Genomic DNA, 13,599 nt, shown 5'->3' with positions numbered 1-13,599 from the left:
TTGGGACTCTAGTACACATCACAGCCATCTGCCTACGCATTCCCTGTCAGAAATTACACGTACCAAGTGATGAAGTCAAGACAAGTATGGAATACACAGTAATGGAATGGTATGACGGTTGTTGTTTGTGGTTGCTTGGTGGACTACCTCGTCGTCGTTGGAACTTCTTAAACACCAACATAAATTCTTAATGCCTGTGAGACGTCCATAGAGACTACGTATTTGGTCTTGATTGTTGGTATGACACGTTGTGAATTGTTGTTGTTTTTTTTTTTAGAATTTCTTGACAACATTGTTAAGTATTTTGTACATAGGAGGGACATTAAGATTTTAAGTATATTTTTCAAATGGGAATTTAATTTTTCAAGAGATAGACACATGGTTCCTTTTGAGAATATGCATAGAATCACTTTCTGAGTCGATTTATGCATGCCCGTCCGTCTGTGTCTCTCAATGTTAAATTGTTAACAAAGTACAGGTCGAATTTTTGATTCGATGAAATTGGATGAAATTTGTCACAGCTCATTTATTTGGCCCAAGGACGAACTCTATTTCCGTAATTTGTCCCATGGTACACAGACGACTCTAAATTTGCCCGAAATGTACACTCGTGTGTAAATGTTGAATTTACGATTGTATTGAGTTCTTCAAAAAAAATGTTTTCCATTTCTGAAAAACCTTCTATGGTACTTCTACAAATAGAAATTTCGAAATATTTCACTTCAAAATTGCCGTCCATTTTTTGTAATTCCGCAATAATAATAAAACGTCATATGTGCTATTATGTAATCTATTGTACTTTTCCGCTATAATCAACCAACCAACAATTCAACCATATGCTCAAATATATATTTATATACATGTTTGTGATTTTTTCCGATCCATCCGTCCATCCACTTGTCTTTCCTTTTATGGCAAAATTTATGATAATTTGTAAATATTTGTTTACCATAATAATAATTTCCATTTGAATCGGAACAAAAAACATAAAAGCCATGTTAACACAACACAACAATACACATTTATGCATAGTTCAGGCCATATTTGTTTGTTTGAAGTTTTTGTTTTGTGATTTAGTAACTGACCTTTAGAAAAAAGTTAGAAATAAATAATTCAAACAGAAAACACTCAGCTGAACACAAACACCAAATCGATTGATTTCAATTTGCATTTTATTGTAAATGTTTGTTGTTGTTGTTGCAAAACTTGTATATGGATGTAAGAATGTCTCCCACTTCGGCATTGTAAACAATAGAAAAAACAACAACAACGTCGACGCTATATTGACAGTCAGTCCGTCAGTCAGCCTTACATAGATGGTTACATGACGAACGGAAAGACAAACACCGCGACACCTTCCGCCGACACCGCCACATGCAAATGATCATCATCGAACTGCTGACGAACTCTGTTCGACAGGCATGTTCCAAACGACTATTATGACTTCCGTATAGGAACAAATATACAGCAATCGATTGACTTGCTGCTGATGGAAGATGAAATGAATCGCCAGAATGTTGGTTAACGTGTGGGAATATTGAGAGACAATCACCATCATTGTCAATAACTACAAAAACAACAATAACAAGAGATTTCATTTAATTAAATGATTTGAAATTAAAGCATCGAACAAAATTAAGCTCTCATTTTTACAAGAAAACATCTGTTGATGGCCACGTTTTTATTTAATATTTAATAAAATATATTAAATAAAATGTACAAATCGGAGGAAAATATATATGGGAGCTATATCTAAATCTGAACCAATTTTCAGGAAACTTTACACACGTCATTCTAGACCTTATTCAGTACACTATACCAAATTTCGTGCAAATTTGGTGCACTATTTACATTAAATCGGACGAAAATATATAAGGGAGCTACATCCAAATCTGTACCTATATTCAGGAAATTTAACACACATCATTCTAGACCTAATTCATTACGCTATGCCAAATTTTGTACAAATCGAAAGATATATACGGACTTTGGTCCACCATTTACATTAAATCGGATGAAAATATATATGGGAGCTATATCTAAATCTGGATCGATCTTCAGGAAACTCAACACACATCATTCTAGACCTAAATCATTACTCTATGCCAAATTTCGTGCAAATCGAAAGCTATATAGGGACATTAGTACACCATTTACATTAAATCGGACGAAAATATATATGACAGCTATATCTAAATCTGGACCGATTTTCAGGAAACTGAACACACATCATTCTAGACCTAATTCATTACGCTATGCCAAATTTTGTACAAATCGAAAGATATATAGGGAATTTGGTACACTATTTACATTAAATCGGACGAAAATATATATGGGAGCTATATCTAAATTTGGATCGATTTTCAGGACACATAACACACATCAGTCTAGACCTAATTCGATGCGCCGTGCCAAATTTCGTGCAAATCGAAAGATATATAGGGACATTGGTACACCATTTACATTAAATCGGATGAAAATATATATGTGAGCTATATCTATATCTGGACCGATTTTCAGGAAACTTGACACACATCAGTCTAGACCTAATTCATTACTCTATGCCAAATTTCGTGCAAATCGAAAGATATATAGGGACATTGGTACATCATTTACATTAAATCGGACGAAAATATATATGAGAGCTATATCTAAATCTGGACCGATTTTCAGGAAACTGAACACACATCATTCTTGACATAATTCATTACGCTGTGTCAAATTTCGTTCAAATCGAAAGATATATAGGGACATTGGTACACCATTTACATTAAATCGGATGAAAATATATATGCGAGCTATATCTAAATCTGGGTTCGTCCTTGGACGAAATAAGTGGCCTGTGCTAAATTTCATACAATTCGGATCACAAATGCGATCTGTACTTTGTGTACAATTTAACATGGACAGACGGACGAACGGACGGGCAGACGGACATCCATAAATCGATTCAGAAAGTGATTCTATGCATATTCTCAAAAGGAACCATGTGTCTATCTTGTTTTCTTTTGCCTGTTACAATCATATGCACAAAGACATAATACCCTGTACCACAGTGTGGTGAATGGTATAAAAAACCCAAGCTTATGTTGGCCGTTCTATTCCATAGAAATACCAAAGTAAAGACTTTCTGGATGGAAAATGGGGTGTTAGAGCCTTGAAAATGAGTCATCAAATTTGTATGGGGATTATGTTGACCCGGACTTCTATTGAAAGTATTCTGCGAATAAATGGTTTACCCTTCAAGCTGCCGCTACTTCGTAAACCTAAAATGCACGTAGCGCCATTAAAATACCAATAATGGGCTGGACAATTATATAGGGGCTATGCTCTGGGGGCTTGTTTTTAACAGACAGACATGACAAAATCGATACAGAATTGTGGATACACCTTTGAAAGTATTTTTTAAGAAATCCACTCTTATCTATTTTTTCTCCAAAAATATTTCGGAATTTTCTTAAGTATTTAATTTTCTCACTTCCCTAGAATTTCCAATTCTATTTTTCTTTTTTTAATAAAATCTCCTATTTTTTCTGTTAACAACTTACTAATTAAAGGTGATTTTCTTCTCTTCTTTTAAAGTGATTTTCTTCTCTTCTTTTACAGATATGAATTGTAAATACAACAACGAATAAAGGACAACAACAATAGTAACATCAGTTCGCCATTACATCAACAAGCAACAACAAACAAGATTAACTTCAATATTTTCTCAAATGAGTGGATGCAACAGGAGGAGAAGATAAATGCATGTACAACCTCATACTGCAACAACAACATCGAACACCATCCACACAGTTGTTTGTTGTCTATCCATCTAAGGCGTAGTACAAGGAAGAATTGTTTCCCTGGCACAGTCGGGGATCATCATCATTAGTCTGTCAGCTACCAATAAACTAAGCACACAAGTATTTAAAAAGATTAAATACCGAACATGTATTACATCTGAAAATATACCTAAAATAAGAACAACAACAACAACTGCAATTGTAAACACATTTACACTCATTTGTAAAACAGAAAATACTCATTGAAGCCAGCCAGCCAGCCAAATAAATAACAACAACAAAAGGCAGCCACCATTTACAATTTTGGGTGCCAACTTCAAATACAAAAAAAGATGCACAAAATATCCTAAAGATACTTTTTTTGGGAACGAACGACAACCACGACCACAACATCATTGTTCTCTCACTCTTCTCAGAAAGCAGTCAGTGTTGGAACACTAGCGAACCGAGACCACTCTCATGCCCTTCTAGAGTGTAAAGTGTGAGTGTAAAGAGGAAGACCAAACCAATTTTCCCTTTTTCACATTTTTTTGTTTCAGTTTTGGTTGGCCTGAGAGACACCAAAAAGGGAAATCCAACAACACAGTCAGTCATTTGCCCAAAGATGAAAAACCTTTGAAGTTTTCGTTTGGGTGTGTGCGTGTGTTTGTGTGCCGATATTTCGATTTCGCTGCCTATTTTTATTTTTAAATCCAAATAAAGGATTGCAGGCAGCCAACCAGCCAGCCCATTCAGCCCAGATACTCGTTTCCATTAGCATAGAATTTGCTGGCGGCCTAAGGAGTTTCCATTGTGTGTGGAGCCGCCAAGGCAAGGCCTAGAACAATAGAGAGCTGTGGGTTTTTGGGCAAAACCTTTTGTCTGCCTTTTAAAAACATCGCCATCATCGTTTTTTATTGTTGAAAACTTTTCTATATTTGCAAAATAGAAGTAAAAGAAAAAACCAACAAACAATAGAAGTCTGGCCCATACGAACGAACGAAAAACAAAAAACAATACGAAATAAACGATCGATCTCTTCAAATAAAACAACAAATCTCCTCCATTATTATCAACATCATCCTCAACATTTTGCTACTCATTAATTATTCTAAGTAAGCAGTCAGCAGTCGTTTCTGAAATAAAAAATACAACAACAACAACCACATTACCTATCCACAAAAAAGGAACAACGTTTTTAAACGTGACCACACTTTGTCCGTCCGGTAGTGACAATACCTAACAAAACAAGAAACGAACCCAACTACTAAATGCATTCACATGCCTAGACAGAGTTTTTGCTCCGCCGTCTCCGTCTTCGACATCTTCTTCTACTTCTTATAGTTATTTACACAAAACAATGGATAGTTCCACCAGTAGAACAACAACACCTGTAACGCCGGATACATGTACGGCCAGCACAAGCTCCTCGAGCACCTCATCAGCTCCGCAATACAGTGATGATATACGACGACCATTACACAACTTAGATCTCTTGCCACGCCAGGGTAGTGGTTCCTCGACCAAAATATGTGAAGTGGATTTGGGTGATGAGGAACGCGACACATTTTCACCGGTGAGCAGTAACAACAACAGTCCCGAAATGGAGGAAATTGCATCAAATCAAATGGCTGCCTCCAGTACCTCAACAAATATTTCGAATGGTGGAGGCACAGCCTCGCATCATTCGTCGTCCTCGTCAACAGCCAAAGATTATAAACAAGCATTTGGTGATTTGGTGGTGACACCATTAAAACTGAAACTCAACAATACCCTGCAGACGGTGGGAGTAACGTCAGCAGCATCATCTTCGCCCATGTTACCACCTGCCTCCTCCAAGGAAGAAAAACAACGACAAAATGAGGAAATTGTCATATTGGAAACCTCATCGATATCCTCAGAGACTGGTTCCTGGGAATCGGTATTTCCAACAGCAGCAGCGGCAGGAAAAAATATTTCCTCCTCCACAGACATTGTGCCACAAGCCGATGTGGATTTAACCAACTATTGTGTGGGATTTTTGGAAAAGAATTTACCCAATCCTAAATTAAAACTTTTTACCAAAGGCAAGGAAGACATTACCACGGTCCCCGCCTCATCCTGTTCCTCCTCGTCCAGTATCTTAAAAAATAAAGATTTAGATTTAGAACCCGTGGTCCGAGAGAGGACCTACTCGGCCGGCCATAATCCTCTAACGGCCGACACCTCTTCTCTCTTCAAAGGCATCAGCTCCTCATCGCTGCAAAGAGATTTGCTTAGCAAAACCGCAGATAACCCCATGAGTTCGTCACAGACCAGCGCATGTTTCATAGATGCTTCATCGCTGTGCGATGAGGATGAGGTACCTCCCTATCCAAATAAAAACAAACAAGTCATCAATATCACCGCCTCAAATAATGAACTGCATGTTAATGAACCCGAAGAAGAAGTGGAGGAAGAAGATGTCGCCGCCCCCCTTGCTGTGGAAGATGAATCACCCACCAAAAAATTAGAAACATTCCATAAATCATTTGCCCGGTGCAAAGTAAAATCCAAAGATGATGCCAGCCTAAGTCCATCGGCCGTTTCCGCAAATCTCACCATTACCAGTAGGCCGAGATCTTCGAATTCCTCTTGCAGTTCTGAGGAGAATAATGATAAACAAAATGATACAACAACCATTAGTAATTTATCGGATGAGGAAAAGCTATGGAAAAGGGATCACAAGGCCACACCAGGCGGAGATCATCATAATGATGACGAGGAAGAAGATTTGAAAATTTCCGATGCCAATGTATCATCGACGACAACAACAACAGCAACAACACTGCCTCAAGATGGAGATTCCTCGGATTCATCGGATTTGTTTCGCATCAAGCGGGAAAATGAAAGGAAATATTATTCGGAACGATCGGCGGGGGGTTTTCCACCATTGGCAAATAAGTTACTTAACCAGCACCAACACCATCCATCTACCCATCAGCAGCAGCAACAACTACAACATCATGGAGGCGGTGGTCATCAACACTCTACCAATCACAGTGATATTAGTTATACCACAGATTATTCTTCATCTAGTCCAGCACCAAGTCTACAATGGTCCGAGCATGAACATCGCTCCTCCACGGCGGGTCACCACCACCAACACAATCAAGCCAAGCTCAGCATAGAGGATTATGATCACCTTGCTGCTATTAAAAATAAATGCCTGCTACCGGATACACCACACAATTCCATTGTTCACATTGAGCCGAATTGTTCATCGAACACCTCTTCGATACATCGTGACTATACCCTGTCCTCATCGTCGTTTTCTCATCATCGTGACTCCGGGGCATATTGTAGTGATGCCACCGACTCACCCATACCCATGCCACGTACACCAAAACGCTCAAAATTCGATGAAGCCAATCCCATTATATCGGGTGGCTCCCTGATTTCCGATTACCCTGAAAAACTCTGTGAAAGTCCTTCGCTGAAGAGGAAAACCGAAAATTGTCCCATTGTTTCGGGAGGATTTACATCATTGGATTTTGAACCCACCCAACCGTTGGGCGACGATGATGACGAAGTAATGGAGGTGGGCTTGAGAAACAAAACGAAATCATCACGTAAACCCATGGCTTCATGGGTGGTGGATATGTCCGATTGCCAAACAACGACTGGTGGTGGAGAACGACGAAAAAGTACCAGCTCTTCATCTAGTTTGGAAGCCTCCAATTCCAAATTTAGAGAACGTTCCGACTCGACTAGCTCACACAAAAGTGGTTGCGGTTTTTATGTCTCCCTCGATGATATGGAAAAGAAGCCCAAAGAGAAAAGATCAACCGCAATTGAGTCACCCATGAGCAAGTCATTCAATGCCGGATCGTCAGCACTTTCCTCAACGCGATTCTTTGTCAATCTTTCAACAAGTGAATATAAACCTCGGGGCAATGGCAATGGTGCAGGGACGGCAGAAACCAAACCACAAAATAATCTGCTCGAACAACAACAAGCCGACAGTTCTGCCAGCAGCTCACAGAAAAATATATTCAGTATGTTTATAGACATTAGTAATGGCGATAAGAAACCGCTGAAACCCTTGCGCAAAGAGCCATTCAGTCTGGCCCAACGTCTAAGCACATCGCTAACTACGACAACGGCACAACAAAAGAAAGCGGATGAAACGGCGACGACAACAACAATGGCAACAGCTACACTAAAATCGATAGCCAGTTCTACAGAGACCCTAATGTCGAAATCAAATCAAAATAAAATTTCCAATGATGGAGGCAATGCCATCGAAGGAGGCGGAGGAGAAACCAAATCATTGGATTATAAATGCAACTTTGAGCCACCGATAACCGTGGCGGCCATACGCCGACTATCCATGCAGCAAAAGGCTCAACATGAGGCCAATAAACGGCACTCGTGGGGTAGTAATGCTGGTGTGACAGGCCCCTCTGGAATCGACTATAAACGTTCCATTAGTCTTACCAACAATGGAGAGGGTAAAGATGGCAATTCTTCCTCTAGCGGCAAGGGTGGCCTAATGAGCATCATCGATAAAATTCCGATTATATCGAAAACATCTTCATTATCCATTGATAGTTCGATATCACCTTATGATGACTACACTGGATCGAAATCTGAGCTAAGTACCAGTTCAGGTGGAGAACGTGAAGAGGACGCCAGTGGTGGTGATCAGAATATACGCATTAAGAAACGGCGACGTGATGTGCAAATCAATGAGACATTTGATAAATCCAGTTTGGCCTCCATTACCGATGGTATTCTATCCAAAGATCTCTCACCACTCTCGACGACAGATACAGATGATTTAACCTTTCAACAGGATGAAGAACAAGCTGCCCGTGAAGCAGAAGAAGCAATGGCCCACTTGCAGCAAAGTAATACCTCCGCTTTGTCAATTGGCTCCACATCATCCCTATCCTCTAATCGTATTTCCAATATAGTTATGGAAACAATTGTTGAGGCCAAGGAGACCTCCTCACCCAAAAAAGTGGCACAAAATATTGGCTTGGATTCGCTGCAGGCAACAATTGAAAAACAAAAAATGCTCTTGGAAACCGTCAACGAGCATGCCGAGACCTCTACAGGGGGAGGAACTGGTGGCGGTAGTACATTTGTTAAACTATCCGACATGGACAAGCCATTGAATTTGAATTTAAAATCCCCGGAGCGCATGACATCCAGTGTGGGTGGTGGCACCCACAATCATCGGCAAATAAGTCGTCTACATCGTGATGATAATCATCGTGCGGGTAGGCCACATTCCTGGACCATGTCACGATCCACAGGAAATACCTTTCAAAATTTCACCAGTTCCGTGGAGAATCTACGAAGTCTTTCAAGACTTTTCCCCAACTTCTCCAAGGAAATATCCAATTCCCTGCCCAATGATATGAGTTTGGACAACATGGACTACATACAAACCGATTTGAGCAATGATTCCAGTTTGGCCTCCAGCATAAGTCGTTCTGGTATGGATGAATCTTCAATGTCTTGTCGCCAGCCACGGAGATTGGGTGAGGATTTGCTCAAAATGTTCTTACAAGAAATTGCCACCGATATGATTGTGGAGGTACATGGTAGGCGAATCAAAGCCCACAAGTGTATCCTGCGTTCACGATGTCAATATTTTGCTGCCATGTTGGCGGGCAATCAGTCGACCAGTGTTGTATCCCTGCAAGGTTATTCCTATTCAGCTGTACACTTTGCATTGTGTCACATCTATTCGGGAGCGTCGCATCCACCCGATGGTATAAGTCTTATGGAATTGGCAGCCTTGGCAGACCTGTTAGGATTGGAGGGTCTGAAGGAAGTCACAGCTCATGCTTTGAAAACAAATTATTGTCATAATTTCCATAAACCCTGTTCGGGTTGTATTGATGGTATACTACAGGTTCTGCCGGTTGCCTTAAATCATGCTCTCGATGATCTCTATCGTAAATGTCTGAGGTGGACATGTCGTCATTACTTGAAGGTCTGGCCCACTCGGCAATTTGCCCAATTACCGTCGGATATTTTGGCGCGGTGTCGTCAACAAATTGTGGCATATTTGGTGAGTATTGTGCAGTTCCTAATTTGACAGGACCTATAAACCAATTCTAATGAGACAGGTCCATAAATTATAAGTAGTCGAAGTACACATAGGTATTTAAAAGGAAGATCATCTCCCAATAGAAAATAACAAATATTGTCCCATGTTTTGGCATAACACATATATAAATATCCCAAACTAAAAATATACAAAATATATTTTGGGGCTGCTCCTCCTTTTACAAGATAGTAATTTGTCATTTCGGTAATATACCCTCTTAGAAAATCGTCAACCAGGGTCAGGAAAAGAAAAAAATAGGAAAAGGACCTGCCCCATTTTAAGTAATTTTTATGATTCGTATTTGGGTTAATCACAGGGGGATAGACCTTCTTCCAGGATTTTGCAGTATAGTTCCATATTATGTCATAGTCCCCAAATGAACCTTCATTTAAACTATTTCAAGGTCCCAACCACGTTTTCCAATTGAAGTGCCTGTATGTTAGCACTTCGGGAAAAAGATGTCTCATAGAAAACTTTTAAAATAGATCTATTTTTGCCATAGAACCCAAATGGAGATCCCCCTTCATTTTAAATATTTTGATGAGTGTCCTAGCTATATATTCCTATCGAAGTGAATTTATGATAATTTAAATTATCTTCTCTTTCAGACCTCTGAATCAGTTTTGGATACCGTCTTGGATTGTGATAACCTGTTGGACCAATTGGCAACCTATCGCTGGGGTGGTGTCTGTGAAAATTTAGTTCGCAATATTCTAGATGCCGCCTATGGTTATATTGCCGATCATTTCGCTAGTTTAATAGCCAGCGATTCATTCCTGTCATTGGGACACGATCGCAGTTGCCATATACCACGTCTTGAAGGTGTACTATTGCGTACCGCCTCCAATTTAACACCCGATCAAGCTTGTCGTAGTTATCAGAGGATAACACGTCTCAATACTGTGCTACAAGCCAAAGTTATACAAATGCCTCCCGGCTTGGGAGAATTGGCCAAAGAACTACAGGGTCTTCAGGAAGAAGATCTCGACTGGGATACGGAATACATACGTTTGGTAAGTTCCATACTATCCGCCGTGGAACAATGTCTGATAAGGCAGTGTTCACGAGCTATGCGTGTTACCGCTTGGCAACGTATGGATTTGGATTTACGCAAGAAAATCCAAACATTGGCACGTCTAACGGAGCCATTGGATCTCAAACGTGGTAAACCGGTTTCGAAGGCCTTCTCCTTTGGTGGCAGTACACGAAGTCAAGATTTGCAACAGGTTAAGGCTGCCATACAGGCCCATTCTAAACGGGCCTTGGCCCAGGATACACAATTGTACAAGGCGACACAGACAACACACGATGCTGTGCAAACAACGGAACGGGGTGTTCAAGCGAATCATGATTTGAGAGAGGGAACAAGTAAGTGGATGCACCTTTTTATTCCCTTTAGAATATAATTATTAAAATTTGTTTTTTTTACTTTTCAGGCCGTGTTTTGAAATCCAATTCACGTGCTCATGTTCCTCAAGCATTAAAGGGCATCTCTCAAAGTAGTATGACCTCCGAACGTAACAGTGTCAACACAGCCTTACATCATCGTCGTACCAAATCTGAGGCACCAACTGCATCGACGGCAACAACCCTAGCAGCCCATAAATCCAATGAACCAAAGAAATCGGTAATGGAAACCAAAGCAAACGAAAGCCATACAACCAAGACACGTAGCCAATCTCTGAAATTATCAGATGTTCGGCCACGTTATTTGGAACCCAAAAAAGTACATGCCACCACCAGCCAAGCCTTGGGCAATGGTCCTGTACGTAGTTCCACCAGCTCCAGCATACCCGGCAATTTGGCCAAAAAACAAAACTACCAACATTCATCCAGCGAAAGTTCACGCCATTCCAGTCCAGCGGCACGTAAACATCTCAACGGCAAAGTGAATGCGGCCAATATCAAATCAAACAACAACATGTCCTTGGATAGTTTAACATCAGCACGGGCGGCAAACAGAGCCGCCGCTGCTGCCAACAAAACTAATAAGTCTTCCGATAACGAGCGACTATCCGATCTGTGTGTTGACTCCCTGAACGAAAGCATGAAGAGTTCTGTGATCACCAATAAATCCGCCTCCAGAGAGTCCCTACTTTCGAATAGACTAGGCAGGCCCACAAAATTGAAAAGTGATTCTTGCAATAGCCAAAAGACCCGGGCAAATGGCACGGTAAAACCTGTCAGGCCAACCAGCTTGGGACCACGTGCTCCCAAATATCTGCAACAGAAAATCACCTCCACCGGTTCGAGTCCCTCATCCGTTACCACAACAAAATCAGCAACCAGCCGTCTTTCCTCAGTCTCATCGACACAGTCATCGCGTGATTTCTACAAACGTTCAATTTCAGTGCCAGGCCAAAGTGGCGGTGCTGCTGATAGTACACAAAATCATCAGCCTCAAACCAAACACAGCTTCCTCTCAGCCAAATCACGAGAAATACTGGCAAGGCGAGCCGAAAAAGAAAAGAACAAACAGCAGCAAGAGGAATTGCTCAAACAATCGCAGAAAGATCATCGATTACAAAGCAGCGACTCCAAAGTGGCGAATAATAAAAATAATCTCTCCGTGGCGGCTGGAGCTCCGGTTATGCGTTCGGCCTCACATTCCTCGGTAATGACAACCCTACGCAACAATGGCCCTCCATCAAATATACCCACACGAAGACCGAATTCATTGCAATTGAAAAAATCCCACAATGCAAAAACAAATCAAAATAACAGCAACAATAATTTCCGAAATCACAAAGCCTCAACTGGTAGTGGTGGCGGTGAAATTTATCACACAGCCCAGGCGGTAAAACAAAAAATTGAATTGCTCATCAAGACATCAGCAGCATCGACGGCAAACAACGATGATGACCATCAGCCATCGATTGTGGTCGAATCTAAATTGGAACGTTCGAGTACATTCTGTAAAGACTCAGCAGATGTGGCCGATATAAATGAATTGCAAATTATCGAATAAATGTGAAGAAGAATGGTTGCAATTGTCAACAGCTATAAAAAGCCGAGAGCGAAAAAGAAATGTGAAATTTTATTGGTGGTCGTTGCAAATAATTATAAATCATGTGGAGGATAAACACGTTTACCCATCACAACGTTGGTTTTCATCACAATTGCCAATTGGAACTCTAATATTAAATGAGGTTTGTATATTGTATTTAGAGTGTATATATTAATATCGCAATTGTGGCTGCGAAGACTGGACGTGTCAAATGATCAATGAATTTTCCAGAGTTGCTATCACAATATGATTACATACATTATTGTGTTACAGAGAAAAATTCTATCTCGGTTTAGTCGTGTTTGTCTGTTGGAATAATGCTAGAGATCGGTGTATTTACGATAGGGCTCTGCATTTTTGCACAAGTTTTCCTACTATTCCTGGACTGTATAGAACAAGGAAAACTTTTTGCCAATCGAAGTAGCTATAATTTGCCATTCGGTGTTCTTTAGAGGGTAGCCGATTTCATAGTTTTCAATATAGGTACCTGTTTTAATTTACAGCCTAATTTTAAGTATATTGATAATTGAAGTCGCATTATCCATTATTTGCAACGACAAAAATACGAATCATCTTAACATCGCTTTTGACTCCACCAAGTGTCTTACGTTTAACTCAATTCATATTCGATTTATAAATGTCCGTCATTCTATCTGTCTTGATGTAAATCTATTGTGATGCGAATAGAGTTTTCCATTCAGCCCGAGATTTGCAGTTTATGATTACGAATCAAAAACAAA

The 13,599-nt window shown here is 40.2% G+C and overlaps 1 protein-coding gene across 1 annotated transcript; it reads left to right on the top strand.

Moving 5' to 3' along the window:
- Positions 1-5,127: 5,127 nt before the first annotated feature.
- Positions 5,128-12,820, top strand: LOC133332690 (serine-rich adhesin for platelets). The gene is made up of 3 exons (XM_061541069.1): positions 5,128-9,813; positions 10,461-11,220; positions 11,289-12,820. The coding sequence occupies exons 1-3, from the start codon at positions 5,128-5,130 to the stop codon at positions 12,818-12,820; spliced, it is 6,978 nt and encodes a 2,325-aa protein (XP_061397053.1).
- Positions 12,821-13,599: the final 779 nt, after the last annotated feature.

This window comes from Musca vetustissima, unplaced genomic scaffold (genome assembly GCF_032173495.1).
Source record: "Musca vetustissima isolate MV318-11 ecotype Yass unplaced genomic scaffold, APGP_CSIRO_Mvet_v1 utg4602, whole genome shotgun sequence".
NCBI classification, from domain to species: Eukaryota; Metazoa; Arthropoda; class Insecta; order Diptera; family Muscidae; genus Musca; species Musca vetustissima.
The sequence above is the reverse complement of the archived record's forward strand: the minus strand, read 5'-3'. Positions and strand labels throughout refer to the sequence as shown.